The sequence below is a fragment of the Trichechus manatus genome, unplaced genomic scaffold (genome assembly GCF_000243295.1).
Source record: "Trichechus manatus latirostris isolate Lorelei unplaced genomic scaffold, TriManLat1.0 scaffold00259, whole genome shotgun sequence".
NCBI lineage: Eukaryota > Metazoa > Chordata > Mammalia > Sirenia > Trichechidae > Trichechus > Trichechus manatus.
Genome location: NW_004444195.1, coordinates 1,851,035 through 1,876,932, shown reverse-complemented (window position 1 = coordinate 1,876,932; position 25,898 = coordinate 1,851,035). Strand labels below are relative to the sequence as shown.

The following is a 25,898-nucleotide window of genomic DNA, read 5'->3' as shown; positions in this document are numbered from 1 at the left end:
TTGACCTAGATGTCCCCTGAAAGCATGGTCCCCAGACCCCCACCCCTGCTACTTTGCCCCTGTAAGTGTTTGATTGTATTCAGAAAACTTCTTAGCTTTGGTTTAGTCCAGTTGTGCCGACTTCCCTGTATTGTGTGTTGTCCTTCCCTTCACCTAAGATAATTCTTGTCTACTATCTAGTGAATAACCCTCTCCCTCCCTCCCCACCCTCATAACCATCAAAGAAAGTTTTCTTCTGCTTTTGTACCTTTTCTTTTTTTTTCTTTTTCTTTTACTAGGGGTTTCATACAATATTTGTCTTTTTGCGGCTGACTGATTTCGTTCAGCATAATGCCTTCCAGATTCATCTATATTGTGAAATGTTTCATGGATTCATCGTTGTTCTTTGTCGTTCCATAGTATTCCATTGTGTGAATATACCATAATTTGTTTATCCATTCATCCATTGATGGGTATCTAGGTTGTTTCCATCTTTTTGCTATTGTGAACAGTGCTGCATGAACATGGATGTGCGTATATCTATTCACGTGACAGCTCTTATTTCTCTAGGATATATTCCAAGGAGTGGGATTGTTGGATAGTAGGGTACTTCTATTTCTAGCTTTTTAAGGAAGTGTCAAATCAGTTTCCAAAGTGGTTTTACCATTTTACATTCCCACCAGCAATGTATAAGTGTTCCAGTCTCTCCACAATCTCTCCAACATTTATTATTTTGTGTTTTTTGGATTAATGCTAGCCAGCCTTGTTGGGTTGAGATTGTATCTCATTGTAGTTTTGATTTGCATTTCTCTAACAACTAACGATCATGAGCATTTCCTCATGTATCTGTTAGCCACCTGAATGTCTTCTTTGGTGAAGTGCCTGTTCATATCCTTTGCACATTTTTAAATTGGGTTATTTGTATTTTTGTTGTTGAAGTTTTGCAGTATCTTGTAGATTTTAGAGATCGGATGTTGATTGGATTTGTGGTAGCCAAAAATTTTTTTCAGTCTGTAGGTTGTCTTTTTACTCTTTTGGTGAAGTCTTTTGATGAGCATAAGTGTTTGATTTTTAGGAGCTCCCAGTTATCTAGTTTCTCTTCTGGTTTTTGTGCATTTTTAGTAATGTTTTGTATTCTGTTCATGCCATGTATTAGGGCTCCTAGCATTGTCCCTATTTTTTCTTTCATGATCTTTGTTGTTTTAGATTTTATATTTATGTCTTTGATCCATTTTGAGTTAGTTTTTGTGCATGGTGTGAGGCATGGGCCTTGTTTCTGTTTTTTGCAGATGGTTATCCAGTTATGCCAGCACCATTCATTAAAGAGACTGTCTTTTCCCCAAATAATGGACTTTGAGCCTTCGTCAAATATCAGCTGCTTATAGGTAGATGAATTTACGTCTTGATTCTCAATTCTGTTCCATTGGTCTGTGTATCTGTTGTTGTAGCAGTACCAGGCTGTTTTGACTACCGTGGCAGTATAATAGGTTCTAAAATCAGATAATATGAGGCCTCCCACTTTGTTGTTCTTCTTCAGTAATGCTTTACTTATCTGGGGCCCCTCCCCTTTCCGTATGAAGTTGGTGATTTGTTTCTCCATCTCCTTAAAAAATGCCATTGGAATTTGGGTAGGGATTGCATTGTATCTGTAGATCGCTGTGGGTAAAATTGACATTTTCACAATGTTGAGTCTTCTATCCATGAGCAAGGTATATTTTTCCACTTACGTAGGTCTCTTTTGGTTTCTTGCAGTAGTGTCTTGTAGTTTTCTTTGTATAGGTCTTTTACGTCTCTGGTTAGATTTATTCCAAAGTATTTTATCTTTTTGGGGGCTATTGTAAATGGTATTGATTTGATGATTTCCTCTTTGAAGTTCTCTTTGTTGGTATAGAGGAATCCAACTGATTTTGTATGTTTATCTTGTTTCCTGATACTTGCTGAGATCTTCTATTAGTTCCAGTAGTTACCTTGTGGATTCTTTGGGGTTTTCTGTGTATAAGATCGTATCATCTGCAAAGAGAGATACTTTGACTTCTTCCCTACCAATCTGGATGCCCTTTATTTCTTTTTAAAGCCTAATTGCTGTGGCTAGGACCTCCAGCACAATGTTGAATAAGACTGGTGATAAAGCGCATCCTTATCTGGTTCCTATTCTCAAGGGGAATGCTTTCAGACTTTGTCCATTTAGGATGATGCTGGCTTAACAGAATATATTTTGAAAATATTTCAAGAGTTTGTATCTTCTTGAAAGGATAGTTCTGTTCAATCTAAGACAATTCATATAAATTGATAGGCAGTGATAGTATCCATAGCTTACCCAAAAGACAGTTCTCTTTAAGGACACTGAACACGTTTTTTTTTTTTAATCACAGTGACCTCAGGTTATGGGATTATAGCCTAACTATTTCATGTTAAAAAGTATTTGCACATCTGTCAGAATAGATTAATGCAACTGATACTTTAATTTTCACATTAAGGCAGTCAGATGAGACTTAAGTTTTTCCTTGATACTCAAACTACTATTTTTATCAAGACATGGTTTTGTTTTGCTAGCAATTTTTCCATCTTACTGATCTGTCCTTTTTAATATTGATGGTCAAGTCACTGGCAATGTTAACTTTTCAAATGATTTTGCAGTAAATAATCACTAGTAAAGTGCCCCAACTTATTTGAATAAAGATTTGCCTCTGGTTTTAGCAGTTGCCATTAATATGTGTGTACTTGGATAAATTTAGAAAATGAATTGCTAAGAAGGAAGTAGAAATTACAAATTGAGAAGTGTATTTTAAAAGACTATGTGGTAATTAGAGATAATTGATGGATGTTCATTAACAACAAATTAGGGTGTTACCCGGAGGAAGATATATTTTGTTTTCTGAGTTTTCCCTGCACAGAAAAATGTTAATTAAAATGTTTTCATACTTGATTTAAATAAAAGGTAAGAGGTTTCACAGAGTATTACCATTGTACTGTTAATGGTGTGAAAAAGCAAGTGGCTAAGGGGGTTATTAAAAGTTACATGCACTAATAAGCAAAGTCCTTTTAGTCACAAGAATAATTTTTAAGCACACTAATTTAATTGGCTTAGTTAAAAACTTTATTTTGAAATATGATGGCTGAGACAACACACCACAGACTTTATAATACTCTAGTATATTGAACTTTTTGAAGAAATTTTCCAGGATATACAAATCTTAAAAAAACTAATTGTGATAGTTGAATAGTAAAGTTATCTTGTGAAATGAAATTTCGTTTTATAGAACTTTCCATTAGGAGCTGTCTGTTGTTGTTGTTAGTTGTCATTGAGTCGATTCTGACTCTGGCAACCCTGTCTGTACAGAGTAGAACTGCTCTATAGGGTTTTCAAGGCTATTACCTTTTGGAGGCAGATCCCCAGACCCGTCTTCAGGTACCTCTGGGTGGGTTTGAACTGCCAACCTTTTGGCTAATAGTTGAGTGCTTAACCGTTTGTACCACCCAGGACTTCCTACTTACTTGCATATCAAGATTTAATTCCTGATAGATATGATATAATAAATGCATGTCTAAAAGTAGATTTGTTTGATAAATAAGACTAGGATAGTTGTTAACAAAAACCTTTCAACTTAAATTCTCACCTCTACTGTATATAAAAAAACTTCCAGATTGATATAAGATTTAAAACTTTATATTTAGCAACCCTTAAGATTTAAAACTTTATATTTAGCAACCCTTAAAACTACAAGATCAATTAACTGAGTATTTATTAGCTATGTGGGAGCATTTTAAACTTGATGAAAAGGTAAGAAAATCCAGAAGAGAAGATCAATATATTTGAATTCATAAAAATGATGAAAGTATACCATTAGCAAACGTAAGGTGAACAGCAATTTAGATAGAATCTTTCATTAAAGAAGACAAAGCAATTTCATACTTAATATATAAAGAACTAATGCAAACAAGTAAGTGAAGACATGGATAATCTATTCACGAAATCAAAACTGAAAATGACTAGCAAATACTTGAATACATGTTTAACTGTAAGTAAATGTACTGTATCAATTTAGCCAAAATCTTATTCAGAACCGTGTTCCCAGCCTTTCTTTCACTCAACGATTCCATATCTGAAAATCTAGCCACAAGGGGGGGAAAATTCCACAATTTTTTTAAATAGTATTATCTGCAATAATAGCAATAGCAAACTTCTTGATAATCGTAATTAGGAGTAAATTCACCTTGGAAAACTCAGGCCTTATAATTACTGGCACAGAAGCCATTAGTTGCCATTAATTGATGTTACTGGATATTTTTTCCTCTCTATTTCCTCTCTACACCCCTAGCCCATTTCTTCCATAGAAACAAATTTTTAATATGATAAACATATTTCCCACCCCTTACTTATATGCTGTTATTTACATATATACCACACCTTCTTATTACAGATGACCTTAATTAGCTAATATATATTTACATTAATATTTTTTATGTTCAGACTGCTTTCATCAAGAGAAGCCATAGTAATACCTTAACTTTCATAGAATATAGTTCAGGTACATGTATGCTAAGTGGACTTTTGTGTGTTGTCATGCAATCCTAACTACCGTCTAGTTGCTGTTTCTATGAAGTGATGTGTTCTAAATTTATAATTACAGTAGCTATAATTTCCAGTGAGTTTACTGTATGCCAATTACCGGACTATATCCTTTATAGGCGTTTTCTCACTTAATCTTCACAGCAGCCCTTCTCTTTGTCTTTTAATATTCATAATAACTCTCTGTAAGACAGTTGGTATTTTTATTATCACTATGTACAACAAAGGAGCCCTGGTGGCTCAATGGTTAAGCACTCAGCTGCTAACCTAAAGGTTGACAGTTTGAACCCACCAGCCATTCCCAGGGAGAAAAGACCTGGTTATCTGCTCCCATAAAGATTTTAGTAGAAATCCTATGAGGCAGTTCTACTGTGTCCTGTGGGGTCGCTGTGAGTCCAAATTGACTTGATGGCACACAACAACAGCATGTGCAAACAAGATAATGAGGTTCAGAGAAAAATAACATGAGGTCACAAACTAGTAAACAGCAAGGCCAGTTTGCATCCAGGTGTCTATGACCCCAACCCCTTGCTCTCAGTTATAAATGTCATCTGCCTGCCAGTTTAAACCAGAGACTTACTTTTGAGTTTTAGGGTTGTAGGGGCTGGTCGTATTATAATATCTATATAAAATCTATTGTAGTGTATCTAAGCATAAATAATAAATATATGTGGTTTTGGTATTTAGTTTTTAAATTAGAGTACAATGATGAAATTTTTGTTTCTGTCAGACAACTTTCCTAATTGGATGTGTTCAAACAATTTAAAAAAAAAAAATTTGAATGTTTTTCTGGGTGGAGAATATATCATTGTTCCAGGGCCAAATGTGAATTCTCTTTTTTTATTGACTGCTTTCATGAATTGTTAGTGATTATTTAATTTTCATTAAAATATTTATTTGGTATGGTCCAGCTTATTACCATACAGGTTCACAGTCTGTTTTTCATAATTGTGAAATCCAAAAAGCACTGAAAACCATAACTGACTTAATGGTAAAACTTGGTCCAAACTAACATTAGGATATTTATAGTCTGTATTTATTTATCTGACAGTCTCACACTGTATGAAATGCCATGCATTTCACAAATATGAATATATTTGAATACAGGGATCTGCCCCAGACAGCAGTGGTCATATAATGGAGTTACATAGCATATGGGATATGACTGTATTGTATTTTTAAAATAAAAAATATGAATTCTGATACGTATTTGGCCTCAAGTGTTTTGAATAAAGAATTACAGACCTGTGTGTATATTTATGCACGTATATGTGTATACATATACACACATAGAAATACACATAAATATCCAAAATTGTATATTTAAATTTATAACTGTAAGTGAAATAGTCTTCATTAACTAAAAACTTAATATTTCTTGTGTGAAACTTTGGAGAAACTAAACAATTCTAAATCTAATCATTAACACTCAGGAGTGTAAGAAAACTTATAAGATTTGTCTAATTGCAATTTTTTTATTTTCCTTACAGAGTAGTAAGCATGACAAAATGTTTTCTCTCAGTTCCATGAAGTTTTATCTTGGAGTGAAAAAGAAAATGAAGCCCCCAACAAGGTAAACTTTGAAAGGGAAGGATTATTGAAAAGAAGAAATTATGGGGAACTATATCTGAGGATTTAGGGATCAGAGGCATGGGTCTTTCTTACAAATTAAGTAGTAGACAAATTATTTAAGTTTCTTTTTCTATGGCAGGGACCCTATCACAGAGCAAGATAACTTGTGTGAGTCGGTAAGGAGAGGTGGTGTTCCCACTGAGACTCAGATCAAGCCTTTGGGTAGTTGCAGCCTCCCCTGCATAAGGCCAAGAAATCCCCAGGAGGCCTTGCCTGCTGTGAAGCACCTGGACTCATCTGCAGCCCATTCCTTGATCAGTCATAGCCTGGGGGACAGATGGCATGTTTCAGGCAACTCTGCACTCTTGGCTTCTAGAACATTCTGGTTCTAGCTCTGTAATTTGCCCATTGCCATTGCGGACACGCTCAATTCAAGCAGCCACAGTTGGTACTGAATAGAGAGTATATAGATGGTAGAGAGAAGTGGACCCCTCTTCTACGTTAATGTGCCTCTTAAAATTTGATTGACCTTCAACATTCGGTTTATCCCACACCTTCTTATTACAGATGACCTTGATTAGCTAATATAAGTTTGCACTAATATTTTTCCTAATACCATGAAACATTTTAATGAACCGTATGTACTTCCTTTTCCAATTATATTACTGAAAACTTCCTCATTTTTGCCTCCATACTTAATTTCTAAGCCAAGTACATATACCTGTGTTGCAATTAGCACATTCTTTAATTGACTCCAGTATCAGTAGGTCAATATGTGTATTACCTTATTTTGGCCACTTTCCCAGGTATTCTTATTCAGTCAAGATAATCTTCTCAAAGGCCTCCCCCTCTATCCCATGTCATCATGCCTTGCTTCTGACTCCCTTCACCCTGTTTAAATTTGTAGCCAAATTCCTCAACATTTAGTATTCATCTATAGACAAGTTATACCCAGTGAATTATCACTTGTGGAAATCTGTACTAGTATGCATTCCTACCATTAACTGTTGCTTCCTTAACATCTAATTTTGTTTTCAGTCTTGTAAAGTTTATTGTTTTTAATGCGTGTGTGTTGTGTTTTGTTTTGTTTTCCATGTGATACAGTTGGGGGTTGACAGCATATTCCGAAAAACATCAGTGGTAAGTTAACACCTCACAGCAACTTTTGAATTTGATGTATTGGTGACAATCTCTGTAAAAGAATAACTTTATTATTTGGCACATAGAACTACAGATAAGAAATGTTTCACCTAAGTGAAGTTGAAATCTTGCCCAAATACTTTGAGTCTAAGAACAGGAAAATAGATTTCTATTTGGGTTCAGGTGTCTTCCAGCCCTGTGTATTCTATTTGCCAATGCCTCTTAAGAGAAATATTTTTAATTTCTTCCATATTTATCATATGAGTGTGTTGTTGTTAAGTGCCAGTGAATCTATTCCAACTCATAGCAACCCTGTAGGACAAAGTAGAACTGCCCCATATGGTTTCCAAGGAGCAACTGATGGATTCGAACTGCTGATATTTTGGTTAGCAGCTGAGCTCTTAACCACTGTGCCACCAGGGCTCCGTAAGAGTGTAGAACCCCAGGTTTAATGGGATAAGAAGTAGCCACATTTTATTTATTTATTTCTTATTGTTGTAGTTTAAATGAAGTTTACATTTCAAGTTAGTCTCCCATACAAAAATTTAGACATACATTGTTTTATGTGACAGCTCACTCCTCCTTTCCACCCCTGATTCCCCATGTCCATTCAACCAACTCCTAACCCTCTCTGCCTTCCCATCTCACATCCAGACAGAAGCTGCCCGTTTAGTCTCTTGTATCTACTTGAGCTAAGAGACACACTCCTTACGAATATCACTTTATGTCCCACAGTCCAGTCCAATCTCTGTCTGAAGAGTTGGCCTCAGAAATTGTTTTATTTCTGGGCTGATAGAGAATCCAGGGGCCATGCTCGCCACGGTTCTTCCAGTCTCAGTCAGACCATTAAGTCTGGTCTTCTTACTAGAGTTTGAGTTCTGCACCCCACCTTTCTCCTGCTCCATCAGGGACTCTCTGTTGTGTTCCCTGTCACGGTGGTCATTGGTGGTAGACATTTTATTTTTTTAAAAAAAGGATAAGAGCTACCTAAAACTCAGTTACAAATAACTTCATATTATGGTTTCAAACCTATTCTTTCCATACATGTACTTTTTTCCATTAGTGTTGCCACTTGTCCACCAATTTCCCTGGAGGTTGTACTAGAATTCTCTTTCTCCCTCATCTACCTGAGTCTAATTAGTCAGTAAGTCACATCAATTCTGCATCCTAATTGTCTCTCTGATCCACACCTTTATCCCCAGGGCCATGCCTTCATTCACAGACCAGTCTTCATCTGCCTGCGTTATTCCAGGAGTTACCAAGTGCTCTTCATGTCTCTGCCTTTATGTTTTCCAGTACATTCTCCACCCAGTCAACAAAAAGATATTTCTGAGCTGTATCATGTTTCTCTCCTGCTTTAAAACTTTTGTGAAGCCTCATCACCTACAGAAGAGTGCCAAAGATTCTTGGCATAAAATGCAAGGCCCCTTAATATGTGGCTCCATCAGCTTCATCTATGACTTTCCCTTTTTATTTAATGATAAAACAATAAACTTTACTTCATTATACATTTCTCACTGCTTTCATAGCAACATGCTTTATGTATATGGTCACTTTACCAGGGCCCCTTCCCTCTCTTCTGTAGACACCCCTGTGGTTCTTCTTTCAAAGCATACTTCAAATATGCCAAGAGTCTTACCAGATAGCTCTCACCTTTAATCATTGTTTGCTGCTTCTTTGCACCTACAATATTTCACATATGTGGATTCCTAACTAAAATGTTTGTAGGGAAAACAGTTTTCTTGCACCTGGCAATGGGAAGGGGAAATATCTCCATGAGAAGCCAATGAAGGAAGCAAAATTTCCGAGAAATTTCATTTTTTACTTTTTTTAAATGAATTAATTTTATGGGAATATGAAAAATACCATTAGATTGAAATGTCCATTATGTAATTCTAACATCAGTTAGAAAAGTTTCCCCCTAGGAAACAACTCCCACCTCATTCCCAAGTCTGCTGTTACTATGTTTGTGCTCAACTTCACTTTCTATTTTTCTCAATATATTATAAAGTGTTTATTTACATGCCTGGCTCCTGTAATAGATGACCAGAACCTTGAGGGCTTGATCTCTGTTTTATTTAAGTTTTCATTTAAAGGGTACTGAATCAGTGTTGTTGGAAAAGCAATGATTTTTTTCATTTATTTTTTTCATAAGTCTTGTGGGTATTAGTGTTTATGACCATAATGATGGAGACTATGTCTGAGCCTTTTTTAAAAATCTGCTGTTAAGAGAATATGCATGCATTTTTCTACTTAGGCTCAGAGTTTCTAGGGAGAAAAAAAATGTTTTCCCATCATATACCTGAAAAAGCACAATGACATTGACCTTTCTACCTTTCCAAAAATATTGCTCATCATTTTTTCAACAGTTGCCAAAGCCTTTAGCTGTATTTTTTAAACTAACATCACATCATCATCATTATTTTAATGTAGTACACTTTAACAGAAGGCTGAAACAACTTGCTCTCAAATATCCCACTTTTGATTGCATTAACTCATTAATCAGGAGAAACTCAAAGAAGTTTCTGATCCTGAATCACCAAACAAGTACACCTGAGACTGGTCGATTGTCTTTTTCAATTATGCATTTTTACAAACCTTGTTTTGCAGGCATCTGTGTTGTGATAGCTTACAAACTCAGATGGAGTGGATGGCCAGTGTTTTTATTGCCCAGGTATGATATATATATTTCTACTATTATGTATATATAGATATGTATATGTGTATGTATATATATGTATATTTCAACTTTGTTTATTGGAAATCTTACTGTGATAGTGATTTTCAAATAATTTTTATAGGAGTTTTATGTGTATATATCTGGCATAAACTTTTATTTTCTTATTCATATTTTTAAAACATATATGAGAATTGAAATGTATCCATTACCTTTTGAAAGAATAAGGTAAACCTCTCTGTAGAGGCTTGTTTTGCCAGCACAAGCCATTTCTAGCTTAGGAGAGGTAGATTAGTTTGTGATGTAGGGTAGGAAAAAGGGACCTGTCTAAGCTGCTATCTTCCCGGGATCCCCAGGGAATCTTAGTTTAGAGAAGTGTTCTTTTTTCCTTCTTGTTCTCCCTATGACTTCCGGCTCTAACTGCCCCCTTTTCCAGAAACAAGAAAGGGAACCTACATTTCTTTAATACTTATTGTGTGCTAGATACTTTGTGTCAACTGGTGTATTCCTTGTAATAATCCACACGTGAAGTCTAAGCTGTTTCACTTTACAGATGAGGAAGTAAAGATTAATAAAATTTCCATCATTTGGTCAGGAACATACATTTAGTTCGTTGTTCAAACCCAGAGGCCAACACTTATACTTAGTTCTCCATTTAGTCTCCTCCCTAGAGGAGGACTCAGTCTTTAGGGGAAAGGTTAAATAGTTCCATTAATAGGATTGGTTTCTTGCCCAACGTTGTCTGGCTGAATTCCCAGCAATGCTTCCCTTGAGAACATTGAAATTGACTGGTAACGATTAAGTTGCCACTCTTTATTACTGAAGATGTACTTTCCTGTTTCTCTTACAAGTGTGAAGTTAACTCACCCCAAGATCTGGTCCTAAGTTGTTTTGAAAACCATTTTCTCTGTTCATTTAATTTATTAAACTTTCAAGTGGTTAATAAACACTATTTTTCTCAGTCCGACTCTACGAATACTTCCGGGAATAACATTTGCTGAAAAAGACTGGCTGCTAAATTTTTGGAGACTTTTCTTCTTTTCATGACTTTTTAAAATTCAGATATTTAAGCACTACTTAGAAAAACCAGATTAGACATATTTTAGTAAAATTCACAAGTCGAAAGCTGTTGCAATGTCTGTTTATAGTACAGCTAAATAGTAGTTTTTGTAGACTCCGTAGCTGAAAGCCATAGTGTAAGTAGCCATGGAGCAGGACCAGGCTATTTTTCCCTGCTGCGCGTATCCTTTCTTGGCTGGCTCCAGGGACATAACCCAATTACTTTTCCTCTGCCCAGTCTACTTCTTAGGATTATTCATCTTCTCCCTTTGAACACAAAGGCCCTGTAGAATTTAATGAGCTATTAAAATATAAATACACACACAGAGAGACAATATATACACACACAAAAATAATCAAGAGCAACTGCCCCTGCCTTGTAATTGCTAATGTCTTTGCTGCAGTGACCACTGAATACCCCTCTGTGACCCAGGCTCTACAATGAGCTCTTCCTAGTGCCTGGTATGCTTTCCTAATATCCATTCCCATCCTCACTCCTGCCTCAAAAGTCCTCTAGATTTTAGCTTAAATATCACATTCTCAGAGAAACTTTCCATGACCTTCGGATCGCTTAGACCTTCAGAGTGTAGATCTGAAGGCAGGGGATAGATCCTTTAAGAGATAAGGAAGGCAGAGAAGTTACCATGTAGTCCATGTTTAGGAGTTTGAATTTTATTCTAAGTGTCATAGGAAACAATGGAAGGATATAATCTGATTTATACTTATTGAAAGGAAAAGAATTTTGGTTACTTTGTTGAGGCTGCGCTATAGGGGATCACAGGTGAAAGAAAAAAGAACGTCTCTCTGAAGGAAGATGGCAGCTCTGACTAGGGTGGTAGCAATAGAGATGGTATGGCGTGTTCAGATTCTAGAATATTTGGAAGGTAGAACCAATAAGGCTTGCTGATTGATTGGCTGTAGCAGGTTAGAGAAAGGGCAGAAATCAAGGAAGAATTCTAGTTTTTTGACCCTGGGCAGTGGCAAATCAAATTGTATTATCTGAGATGCAGAAAAAAATTGAGAGTTCTGTTTTGGCCATATGAAGTTTGAGATACCTATTGGCTATGCTGAGTAATGGGTTGGATGTATGGATCTAAAGCTTAAATAAAAGCTTAGGGCTGAAATGTAAATATGAGAGGGTCAGCATTTAAATTGTATTTAAAGCCATAGGATTGGAAGAGATGACCTAGAGTATGTATATGTTTGTGTTATCTATATATTTTTTTATCTATGTATATTTATATATATGTGTGTGTGTGTGTGTGTGTGTATATATATATATATATAGACAGAGGATAAAGCCTTGGGACATTCCAAACTTTAAATGGTAAAACAGAGAAGGAGGAAAAAAAAAAACAGTAAAAGAGAAAGGGTGAGGAAGCCTGAGAACTAGGTGATGAGGTGATGAGTGAAGAAAATTATTTTCAAGAATTTTGCTGCGAAGAATAGATAAATTAGGTTGTGGCTAGATGGAAACAAGAAGTCAAGGGAGGTTTGAGGGGTTTTGATTTATTTGTATTTATAATGGGAGAGTGTATAGTTTACATGTATACTGGTGGAGACAATCCTGTAGGTGGTGAAAAAAAAAAACTGATAGAGGGGAAGAGCAATTATTGCACCAGCAGAGGCCCTGAGCAGACCTGCAGCAATCTGAAACAGTTGTATGTCATTGATTAGAACAAATACTGATTGCAAGAGCTGAGAATCTCACTTATATGGCTACAAATGCAGGAAGATTTCTGTGCTTTGTCATGAAAAATTAAAGTTCTTGAATGATGACTAATAATATTTTAATTAAGCCATTGAGGTCCTTGCATGTGTGGTGGGGAAGGATATTAGAAATGTAAAGGCAGAGGAAAGGAGGAGAAATAATCTTCAGAGAGTGAGAAAGCCACTGTCCTATAGTAGAACTTTGGGGTAGTACTGAGTGTTCACTTGAAATTTAAGGTCAGATTTAAAGTGAGATGAATCCTTGAAGTAATGTCCCCACCCCCATCTCTTTGGCAGGTAGCACCCTTAGAGTATAGAATCGGATTTAACTGAGTTTAGGACTTTGTCAGGCAAGTATGATGGAGAGTTACTTAATTCCTTCCCAGCCAGTTTTCTTCCAGCTTTACATGCTGGAAACATCCAGTTGAATAGCTAAGTCATTTATACCAAGTTTGCAACTATGACCTAAAATAATAATATGAATCTTGAAACTCTTTCTCTGGTTGAAATGTTGCATAATCTACCATTGTAGATTTGCTGAACCGAAGTAAACACTTCACTAAAGTTCAAGAGTAGATACGGTGCACATACCCTAAATCTTAAAATCTTAGGACCTTTGATGTAGGATTATTGAGGGTTAAATGATATAATACCGGTAAACTGCTAAGCACAAACCCTGGCAATATGTCCTTCAATATAAGTTAGCTATTATTATGTAATGGGTACCTAGTAAATAGTTGTTGGAATTAGTCCTTTGTTGTAAAACATCACAGTGAAATACTAATTGTGGCATGAAAAGATCAAGAATCTATTAATATATCTGAAGAAGAACTGAGGAAAATAAAAGAGAAGGCATTTAGCTGCATAGTTTACCAAATCGTTTTCATTTCATTGGAATGTCCTTGAACTTACTTTATGGGTGGTATTTTGTATTTCTTTCATTGATTGCTGTCTGAAAATTAATTTTCTTTCCCAGCTTCTGAAAAGTTAATCTACCCTGAGGAGTAGAAAAATTCTTTAAAGATTTTTCTTCTATATGCATATCTCAAGGATTTATCACTCAAGTTTATATTTTTACCTCTGGACATTTATCCCCGTTGCAGAATTAACTTTTCTCCAGTAATATCTATACTTGCTCCGTGGGCCAGAATATGTAGTCAATATTTAGAGAATAAATGTGCCACACTCTCTATTGTGCAATGATTTTCCATATAAATGTCTGCATGAAAGGTAACATTTCTTTGGAATTCAATTAGATGAAAAAGTAACACTTTTCAAAAGGTTATAAAGTAAGGCTGGTTCTTCTGATAGCCATGCCTCAGGCTGATTTTTGATATGTAAGATCAAATTATTTTTGCACTGAAATCATCTTTGGTGGGTAGAGAAAATGAATATATAGCTGCTTTGATTATAGGGCCTAGAAATGTAGACAAGTATGTTTTTTTCTCCCACGGTGAGATTTGCCAGTTTCTTCAAGTGTCTTTCCCCGTTTGGTTTATATAGAAGGCCTGCATTTGAAACTTAGAAATTGAACTGAGACCTAAAAGCTCAGTTCACTTAGCAGTTTCACACCCTGGAGCAATGCTGCCACAGAGTCAACATCATAATCGCAAATGGCATTCTCATGGAAAGTAGATAATTTGATGTGGATATATGAAGAAGGATCCCAGTGACTATATAACGTGGTGTACGGCGTAATAAAATCACATACCAACAGCAGAAAACTTGTGTTTCCACAGCATGAAAATGATATATGGCCACCAGCTGGAGAGGAAAGAAAACGCTCCATAACCAAAAATCCCAAAATTGGAGGTTTGCCTTTGATTCCCATCCAGCAGGAGACAAATACAACACTAGCCCGGAGAAATATTGAGGTAGGTTAGGAATTTATTTGTTGTATAATTGCAGAAAATGAATTAAATTATAGCATTTGTTTTCCTATGTATTGATGTGATTTGGTACATTAATTACCTCGTTGGCTTTCAAAAGCTCAATAATAATCACTTTGAAACACATAGTAATAATCACATACATCATGAAACATTAGGAATAATCACATACATCTCTTTCAATTTTTGTGGTTTTTTTTTTAAATGTAAATGTTTTATTTTAATAAAGTCATCGGTCACCCAATTAAATATATAAAACATCACTTATTTTCTTATATCTAAAGTAACCAAGCAGTTTTAAATACATAAACAGAAATTCTGGTGGTAAAATCACAGACTCAAATTAGTCTTACAAATTTACTTATAACACCCTTAGAGTGAGCTTGTGGCAAGGTTTGTCTGGAGCCATGGCAACTAGACTTGCTAGTAACGCAATCAAATTCCAATGGTTTGGTAAATTATGGGGTGTCTCAGTTAATTTAAGGATCTACAAGGTGACCCCTGACAATCAATAAAGAAAATTCGGTATTTTTCATGAAGACTGCTATTTGTTTTTCTTTTCACCTTAAGGGGCACGGAGAACATAAGTAACATCAATCTTGCCGTGATGCTCTGTCTCTTCAGGGAAGGATGTAGGCTCTTAACTCTTAGAACTCACTAGACACGTTGGGACTAATGCATGTTTCATGCCTTAACTGAGACCCTCAACAGAAAAAAGTATTTTAAAAGTGGTGTTATATCTTCTTTGAGCCTAGGTTTGGAGGTAGGCTCTTTGAATCTCTTGCTCTCCAAACAGAAATAACTTTTGAAAGACAAAAGCCATTTTAATCTAGTCATCAGGTGTTTTGGGGGGGGGATGTTTTTTCACGTTTATCTTTTCTTGGACATTTATCTTACTGTAATAGTTTCTTCTCTAAAAGACAAACTGTTAGAAAATAGTGATTTATTTCTGTTGTTGCCCTAACTGGTCCTTCTGCGTTATTATAATCAAAGGAAAAGTAGGACTCCAAGAAGTCATGACCTTGTCACCCCTGCCGTTCTACACATATAGGTTTTCATGGTAATAAACTCTTCTGTAGAGCTGTGGGAACTTTAGCTAATCTTGAATCATAAAATTCTATGAATTACATTTCCCAGGAACCCAGGTCATGGGATACAGTTTGAACAAATGAAGCTAAATCATAGGTTGTAGATGTGCCCTGTAGTGACCCAAAGCAGGAGATAAATTATTAGAATCAAAATATGTTAACCAGTATCAAGTATAGAATTGGAATGTTGATTGAATATACAATACTTTGTTACCTAATCCCAAATCCAGAAGTCCAGAGATAATTTTTCTTTAACATGAAGGTCAGAAAACTGATGAACTATGAACTAATTGTTAAAAGCCCTTAGAACAATCCCATGTAATATTAATTACTGAAAATTTATGAGTAGTTGAAAATAAACTTTTTGGTTTTTAGTTTTTCTTTTCTTTTTCATAAATTTAGTAAATGTTGTGAATTAATCATTTGGCAAATTTGGGAAAGAAATTTTACGATGCCCAAATGTTAACAAACATTGAAACTTAACTTTAAATAGCACTAAAGCAAAATAAATATAAAAGCACTAATGCAAAATAGGAGCCCTGGTGGCCCAGTGGTTAAGAGTTCAGCTGCTAACCAAAAGGTCAGCAGTTCAAATCCACCAGCTGCTCCTTGGAAACCATATGAGGCAGTTCTACTCTGTTCTATAGGGTCGCTATGAGTTGGAATCAACTCAACAGCAGCGGGTAATACAAAATATATAGAATTATATTTGATTCATGGAAATATTCAAGAAAAAGAAGTATAGAATAACCACTTCTGAACTTATGATTTAAAAATGGAAAATAAAATATTACTAATAGAATGTATTCATAAGAAAAAATATGATCCTATCACTGGATATATTCATGAAGAATTGTCTTTCAAACAATTTTTTGGCAGATTGGTAAATTTGGCAATTTGACCATTTAGTGTCCTCCATTCCGTGACCTGTCTTGCTTTTGTGAGGTTCTGTGGGAAGTCATGAGGATACTTCATTCAGGCAGGGAATGCTTCCTAGAGGAAGTGATTCTGAAATGAATTGGCTAAATTAGTAGTGAACTAGTTGAAGAAACCAGGGAAAGTAAGTTGTTGGCAAAGGAGATCGCACATGAAGAAGCAAGCATAGTACTTCAGAATGCACAAGCTGGAGTGGTACTACCTGTGGTCTTCCTACTTACTCCCTGTAAAGCCTTGGATACATTACTTACCTTCAGGTACTCAGATTCCTTATCTGTAAGCAAGAAGGGATAATAAAATCCCTACTCAAAGGGTTGTTATGAGGATTAGATTATATCATACATGTGATTTGTTAGAATAATGTCTGGTACATAGTTAGAATTTATTGAGACAGAAATAAAGAACTTGGAAGTAACTAGTGGTTTTCAAAATGGGCATTCATTTTAGGAACTCCTAAAGGAGTTTTATCTTTAAAACAAATAAAAATAATTAACAAAGAAGCATGATATGGTTGAAGCAGAAGATGGTGACCTAGAATCCCTCCCATTGGGACCCCTCTCTCCTCCTAGCCATCATGGAGCACAGTGTGATGTGAAAAGTAGCACATTGGTTTCAGATAGATCAACCTGGGTCCCCTTCCAAACTCTCCTACTTATGTGACCTTGGGCAAACTGTTATTTCTCCAACTTTCTATTTCTGCATTTTAAAATATAGATAGTATAATTTATACTGTAAATAATTACGTAAAATTTAAGCAATTAGTTTGAGGATTAAATTAAGTGATATGGTTATATTTGTCTAGCATGGAGATTATCAGTGTATCCAGTGAGTTTAGCAGTAGAAATCATTTGAAGAGAGCTTCTTTTGTAATTGTACATATTGGTCACATTTCCATTTGGTATCATAAGATCCTGTATAGCCATTGGCCCACATCTCTGGATGTAATTGAAAGTATATAAGGACACAGACTAAAGCCGTGTGAGTGGTTTTCTGTGGGTACTGATTCATTGCACCTTGCTTATATCATTAGGCTAATATTAGACTTTATATTTTACTTGAAAATTCAGCATTACATGTATTAATACTTGACGCTTAAATTCTGCATCTAAAAGAACCCCAAAATCTTCCTGCTGATAGTTGAGAAATACTAAGAATTGCTTAACCACTCTATATTTATCTTTAATTTTTCCCAGGTTGCAAATGCCAAGTGAAACTTTTTAACAAGATTAATATTTATGTATAAATTCCTAGTCATAGACCTATACAGTTGACCATCATTTTCACTAATCCTTCTCTCATATTATTTTAACATACCATTCTAATGAAACTTAAGAATTAAACTGCATACCAGATATCTCATGCTGCAAGTTTTAAAGTAGAAAAAAATGTATTTAGCTTAAGATTGATAACCATAATCTTGCCAGAAAATTCCAAGTTGTAAACTATTTATAAATTATACTTATGAATATTCTCATTCAACTGGAATTTTTCTGCTGTATTTTCATGTTTAATCCTGTTGGAACTTAGGAAGACAAAACAGTGCTCTGTACTTTATGAAATAGTTTAGGTCTTTCTTCATTCATTCATTCAAAAAATATTTATTGCTCATTTCCTTTGTGCAGCACTGTACTACTGCACTATTCAGTGAACAAGTCAAACAAAAACAAAAAAACAAAACCCCTTCCTGCATTGTGTCGTCCTTCTACCAGGGGCATTCGGACAATCAAAGAAGATATAAATAACTGGTCCTTAAGAAACTGATAAATGCTATGGAAGAAAATAAAGTAGAGAAATGTGGTGTTTCCTTTTAAACATGGTTGGGCAAATTTAATTACTGAACTGTTTGTACTGCACTACTTCATACTTAATATTATAGTTTTCATTTAGTCTCTCTTTCAAACATTCATAACTTAAAAAAATCATCCTTGAGACATCTGGTTTATATATTTTGCAATTTTTACTGAAGAAATTTTGAGGAAAACTCTCCTGCTTGTAAAAAGAAAAGTAACTTTTCTTCTCCCACCCGAACCCCACTCTGTCCCAGTTTACTGGGCAGTCTTTCTCTGTGGCTCCGTACTCCTAATATGCTTAATTCTCTGTTGTTTTCTTAAATCTTACACTTTGTTGGGTTGTAGTTCCCTTTGAGAATCTGATAAAAGTTCGTATGCTCTCACCAGAAAATTGGTCACAGGACATACCACACTAAAAGGTTACCTGTTTACCATCGCAGGTGTCATGAAGTAGTCCTGGTATGACTAGGCCCTCATAGTTCACTAAGGGAATGTGTACTCTAGCCCATTGGTGCAAATATGAGTTTTAATCCGTAAATAACTAAATCAGTAAGTAAACACATTTCATTGTTTGCAAAAATATATCTCTGGGATTTCAGGCATTATCTGGGGTGGGGGGTTTCACTAGTCAAATATGTTTAAACCAAAAACAAAACAAAACCCATTGCCATTGAGTCACTTCTGACTCATAATAACCCTATAGGGCAGAGTAGAACTGTCTCAAAGGATTTCCAAGGCTATAAATCTTTATGGAAGCAGACTGCTACATCTTTCTCCTACGGAGCAGCTGGTGAGTTCAAACCACTGACCTTTCAGTTGGCAGATGAGCACTCAAACTACTGTGCCACCAAACCAAAAAAAAAAAAGTCATTGAGTCATTTCCGAATCATAACAATCCTATAGGACAGAGTAGAACTGCCCCATAGGGTTTCTAAGGAGCAGCTGGTGGATTTGAACGGCCGACCTTTTGGTTAGCAGCCATAGCTCTTCACCACTGTGCCACCAGGACTCCTCAGATATGTTTAGGAGGAGAAAAAAGAAGTGGAAAAAGGAACAGATTTCTCTGCCATAATACTTCTCAGTGTCTTTAATATGTTGATACGTATTGTGAGTTCCAAAGAGGGGGCTGTAGAACGGAGCATTTCCCCACCTTACATGGCCATGGAGACCGCCTTTCTGCCTCAGTGCTGTAATCTATGGCTGTAGGAAGTGTGGGTGCAGGAGCATGCAACACACTCAAGCAGAAGTGAGTTGGGAGGGGCAAATTTGAATGAGTCAATTTGAATAACCTGAAAGACAGCTTTGAAGTGGTATGTTAAGTACATATTAAAATGAACTTCTGTATGGTGTACGTTTTACTTGACTTGGTAGCTGTAAAATCAACATATTAATTCTGACATGCCACTTGTCTCGAAAGAAAGTGAGAATTCAAATCACAGAAATAAGCTCTTATGTAGGAAGCATCAACTTTTATGCAAAATGTATTTTTTTAAACTAAGGTTGTACCAAATCTTGCTTTCTTTGGAGACTTTTTGTTTTTTCTTTTAGAGTGCCAGAGCAGAACTTGAAAGGCTGAGGCTCAGTGCAAAGCATGATAAAGAGTCTGTGGACTCCAGCTTAAAGGAGAGAGCCACCATTGTGGCCCACTGCCTGGAGCACAAGGAAGATAAAGTTCGAAACCGAACCAGAAAGCACCGTAGTTTCAACTGCCTGGAGGACACAGGGGCTGAGGTCCCTCATGGGCAACAAAAATTCTATAAAGGTGTAAAGACATTGAGAAAGACTGAGGACAGAAATAGTAAAGCTACTTTGGATTCAGATAATAAATTACCATCAAAAGTAATTGAAGAACTTAATGTGGTCCTACAACGAACAAGAACACTTCCAAAAGAGTTTGAAGATGAGCAGATTTTGCAGAAAGAAATAAAATGAATTTTCCCACAACTTATGTTTTTTAAATATTGTATAAAGTGTCCATGTGCAAACCACAAACCAAACTATAAAATGATCCTTGGTTTGTGAGATGTCTCTAAAACATTTAAAGAGCATTTTAAATATTATGTATATATGTGATAAGTGTAAGATTAACTGTATTTTGGTCTGAACAAAACTTGTAAAGTTCAACTGTTTAACCTTGTGTAAGAAGACATTTGGTTACTTTGAGTAACCAACACTTTTAAAATAGTTCACTAAGTGGTATAATTTATGAGGAGAAATCTCAAGTTGTACTGTATTGTATAAAATATTGTGTATAAATGAGGCCATACAAAACTATATGTAACACATTTTGCACTTTGAGAAACCTTGTAAATTAAGTTACCATATGGTTTTAGGTTTACATAGGGTCTATCTTAGAGAAAAGAAAGGGAAGTAAGTTGAAAAACGGGAGGATTTATTTTAGTGGCTGCCTAACAACACTTGGGTTTTCAAAAGAGGCAAGGAGTTAATAAATGTCCTAAAAACCAAGGGGGTGAGTTAAGATTGATTCTAGTTCACTATTGACCAAAACTTATTAATAGGAAGCTGCCTATTAAGAAAAAGTCCAGTGCTTATTTCCCAAGAGTAGTTTTCAGCCAACAGACATGAATAATGGCACTGGCCATTGTTGTTTATGGCGTTAGTGAACAAGCTACAGTATACATTCACTACACTTCGGTTCTTTGGAGGTGGCTGCTAAGAAGAAACTTACACTGCATTGGAGACGTTGTATGGAAAGGACCTGGCACTGATGCCCTTTGCACTGTTGCTATACACAAGCATTTTAGAGTCCCTAACTATATTACTTCTCGTATGAACTAAATTCATCATCACAGGGTTTTGTTGTTGTTGATTTTTTTGTTGTTGTTATTGTTTTATTTTGTATGTTTATTTGCTGTTATTTTAAGTAAGAATGTCTTTCTCTGGAATGTCAGAATTAACGGAAATAGCACAACATGTGGCCATTTCGTTTGGGGGGATGCTTTACTCATTTTGGGGCTTCTAGTTCACATTTAGAGTCCCTGGATGGTGCAAATGGTTAATATGCTTGGCTGCTAGATGAAAGGTTGGAGGTTCGAGTTCACCTGGAGGAAAAAGACCTCGTGATCTACTTAAAAAAATCAGCCACTGGAAACCTTAAGGAGCACAGTTCTAGTCTGACACCAATGGGCTTTTCATGAGTCAGCATTCACTTGGACAGCAACTGGTGGTGGTGGTAGTTGATTAATTTAGAGCTTAAAAGAAAAAGTAGTAGTCTCCTGACTCTACCTAATGAATAATGACTTTTGTTGTTAGTTGCTGTGGAGTCTCTTTTGATTCATGGTGACTAAACCCTAGTAGTTGAGCACGTAACCATTTGTGCCACACAGGGATTCTGAACAATAACAGAGCCCCCTATTTTTCACATACAAATCAGCCACCAAATTAGTGATTTTCCTAAGAGAGTACTAATACTAGTTCATGTCAGGGGCAGCACCTTTTATTATTTTCTTTCAAATTTTATTAGGTTTGGTGAGTTTGGGTATTAAAAGTATACTTTAGAAAGCTAAGGTTTATTCCTTGCATTTCTTTTTTCTCTCAGTTATCAGAATTCATCTGTATACAAAGACCTATTGGCTACTAAAGTCAGCCCAGTGGTAGTATAGTGATATGCTATGAAGTTCTCCATTATAAAATAACAATCTTCTTATATTTGGTGGTGATAAAAGATAGCGTACCATGGGGTATGATATTTATTCTTTAAATCCAAATAAAAGGAGGAAAAACTGGTCAGTTTATGAAATAGGTGGCACTATTGGTACTACTGGGGAACCTTCATTTAAAGCAGGAAATCATGGTATTTAGGGAGAAAAACTAAACTATTATTTCTAATAATATTTATATTTTTATTAAGAAAGGGAGTGTATGAGAATTGATTGACTATTGGCCTGTTTGTGGGAAAGTACCTGAAGTTTTTAACCTGCCTCATCTGAATTTTTCTGATACCTAAACTTAAAATCTAACAGCTTGTGCTTCCCTTCCTTTCCTGTATAATTGTCTCCTTTTCTCAAGTGTAAGATATGGGTTAATGATGACATATATTTTGAGTAAAAATTAAAATTGTTTTACAAGTCCACTTGAACATGACTGTTGTCTTTCTCAATGATTTTCAAAAGATGAAGGTTGTTTTGAAGTAATTCAAATAGATTTTTTAAGTTTAAATTTAATATATACTTCAAACTAGATCTTTTTTAAAAAAAAACAGCATGATATCGTTCTATTTAAAATGATGACTATACGCAGACATGACACAGAACAGATTGATGTCACTCTGACTTTCATTTCCATAACCCAAAGTTAATTACTAGACATGGTTTTTAAATATTTGATTTCTAAACAAATCATTACCTCATGATTCACTGAAGTAGCGCTGAGAATTCAAAATGAAGCAAAAAGTAATTGAATTAATAATGTGTGCATAACTATATTAGCAGCTGATTTGCATTGTTCAAAAAAAACAGTTTTTAATTTTAAAATATACAAACTGTATATTGCAAAAGGAAATATTTTTGAAAACTCATCAAATTTATTTGGACAGATTGTACCATCCAATTGTTTGCATGTTTGTTTTCTCAAACTTGACAATCACTCTGGGAAGAAAATGATTAAAATTTTCACCATCTCATCAAAATTTGCACTAAGACTTTCATATTATTCACTCAAACTTCACTCAGCATAAGACAGAATTAGGTTTATAATGTGAGCATTTTTCTGTTGTGTGTGCAATCATTTATCTCTAATCATGTGAAAACGCAGAACAGAGATCAAGTGTTTCTGTTATAGCAGCACTAAATAACTAAGACAATGTCTCTCCTCCCAACAGCTTCTAATGGTTTCTTATTTCAGTTAGGTTACAATACAAAGTCTTTGTCATAAGTTGCAAGCCCTGAAATGATTAGTTCCATTGTACTGCCTGCTACTTCTGTCATTTCTCGGCGTTCTTCATCTCACTTTGCTACACAGATACTCTTCCTCAAAATCACCAGACACACACACAAAACCCTTAGGGCTTTGCACTTGTTTTCTCTGACAACAACGCTGTCCCCACATAAACGTGTGGCTCACTATGTTGATTTAGCCTAGGTCTCAAATGTTATATGGTATCATTCTCTATCCTCTTTATCTCCTTTCTTCCTAAGACTTATTACCTGAGAATTTACATATTAGCATATATCTTAATGATCTAATTCCTTCTACTAGAATGTTACTCTGAAAGTGCAGAGTTTTAGTCTTAAACCATTGTATTCCCAGCTTCTAGAACAGTGTCTGCACCGTATCTGACAATCACTACTCACATATACATTGAGTAAAGGAAATCGGTATAATGAAGTAGCTTGAGGAAGACTAATGATTTCATCAAGAACTGGAAACAATGGATTTTTTAAAAATCTGTAAAAGTCTTTTGATGAAATATCTAGGACTAGAGGTGCCAAGACTGAGGAAGTAGTAACATTAGAGAAGTGAGCTAACATTGTTCAGCTGCTCTTTTCCCATCTTTAGTGAATCTGTACAAAGGGAGATAGCTGAAAATCTAGGCTTTGCCCGGGTCGAAAGATGGTGTTTGTAGCCTGAAAAACTACCAGAGCTTTTGTAGCCTTGGGGAGAGCTAAAGCGACAAGGTTGGAGACTCAAAGAGCTCAGAGAGAATGGAGGAATAAGAAATTAATTATAACTGCTTTTACTTTTAAGATATTTGATAAATTTTGATGTCTTGTGGGGGAAGTAGGCTATTAAGCTCATCAGAAAGTCTCTGATAGGACAGTGGAGTTTTTTGTAGTCTTGTTATGCTAAGGAGACAAGGATTCAAGTTGATTTAATATCATGGAAAGTGGCCCTTTCTGAACATACAGCCTTTCAGTTGGAAGCCTTGGAGAGTTATATGACGGGAGTAGGTATGAGCTGGAATTCTGACAAAAAGTTACCAAACTGCCCCACATCCTCAATTCAATTCAGTCCTTGATTCGATTAAGGCCATCAGGCCTCTTATCTCCCTAAAGCTGAAAAAGTGAATCCTTTCTGGACAAAATATCTAGAGCATCAACCTTTTTTTTTTTTTTTTTCACAGCATCTTGGCATTAATAAAAACAAGAGCAAAACAAAATTAAGCATTCCAAAAGATAGGATCCTGTGACCAAAAACAAAAAGGAAAAAATAGACAATAGAAACAGATCCAAAAGTGATCAAGGCATTGGAGCTAGCAAACAAGGACTCAGTGACAGCTATGATTAATATTATCAGGAAAATAAAGGAAAAAGAAACATCCAGGAAAACCTGGATAACTAAATTAATTGAAATCTAAAAACAAAAATCAAATGGAAATTCTAGAAGTGAAAAATACAATGACTGAAATTTAAGATAAATGGTTTAATAGCATCGTAGACATAGCACCAGAGAGGATTAGTGAATTAGGTGAATTGAAAGAAAAAAAAAATGTGTGTTACAAACTATTAACTACGGGCAGGATGATGAGAAATGAAAAGGAGCAGATGACAAAAAGAAATGCTGACCCAAGGAAGAGCTGGCCTGTCTGAAACACTGAGACTCGAGATGGATCCTTCCCTTTAACCGCTTGTTCTCAGTGTCAGATGTTTGATGCCTTCCTAACTGCCCCGAAGCAAGATGCTGTTCTAAAGTGTGTGATTGTCTTTCTTAATCCATGGAATGGGGGTGTAGCTGAATTATCTCTGTAATTTCACTTAGCCTTTTTTCAGGTTAGTACATATTCTTCTGTTGAGGCCAAAACCCAGCTCTCATATGGCATCGTATTTATAATTCAGTCTTGATATTTTTTTCCAGAATGCAAATCTCAGGTAATAAGTCTTTAGAACTTTTAATAAAGTGGATTTGTTCTCAGGCCCTACCTCATGATACTTCAGAACACAATCAAAGTAGCGGCAAATATATATATACACAAACTGAACACATGGGAAAAAAGTGAAGATAAAGAAAAATGAGGGATATGGGATACAGAGAACAGGTCTAATATATATGTGTATTAATTTCTTAGTGCTGTTGTAACAGAAATATCACAAGTGTATGACTTTAATGAACAGAAATTTGTTTTCTCTCAGTTTAGGAGACTAGACGTCCAAAATCAGGTCACCAGCTCTATGGAAAGGCTCTCTCTCCCTCTGTTGGCTCTGGGGGAAGATCTTTGCCTCTTCCTACTTCTGGTCTTCAGTTCCTTGGTGATTTTCATGTGGCATACATGTTTCCCATTTTTCCTGCTCGCTTGCTTCTGTGCCTAATGTGCTGTTTTTGTATAAAAGTTATTGGCTTAAAACACACCCTACATTGATATGGCCTCATTAACATAACAATTCCATGTTCCTAAATGGGATTACTTCTACATGTGTAAAAAAGAACACCAAACCCGTTGCCATCAAGTCAATTCCAACTCATAGCAACCCTGTAGGACAGAGTAGAACTGCCCCATAGAGTTTCCAAGGAGTGGCTAGTGGATTCGAACTG

General features: G+C 35.6%; 1 protein-coding gene across 2 annotated transcripts in view; it reads left to right on the top strand.

Moving 5' to 3' along the window:
* The window catches only part of ARAP2 (ArfGAP with RhoGAP domain, ankyrin repeat and PH domain 2), a 250,761-nt gene extending 228,258 nt beyond the window's left edge, over window positions 1-22,503 (top strand). For both annotated transcript variants that reach the window (XM_023724771.1, XM_004389789.3), the window contains 5 exons: window positions 6,040-6,122; window positions 7,226-7,261; window positions 9,872-9,935; window positions 14,447-14,581; window positions 19,959-22,503. In XM_023724771.1, the coding sequence (XP_023580539.1) occupies window positions 6,040-6,122; window positions 7,226-7,261; window positions 9,872-9,935; window positions 14,447-14,581; window positions 19,959-20,342 (702 nt within the window). In that variant the 3' untranslated portion in view covers window positions 20,343-22,503. The remainder of the gene's footprint in view (window positions 1-6,039; window positions 6,123-7,225; window positions 7,262-9,871; window positions 9,936-14,446; window positions 14,582-19,958) is intronic.
* The last annotated feature ends 3,395 nt before the right edge of the window (window positions 22,504-25,898 follow it).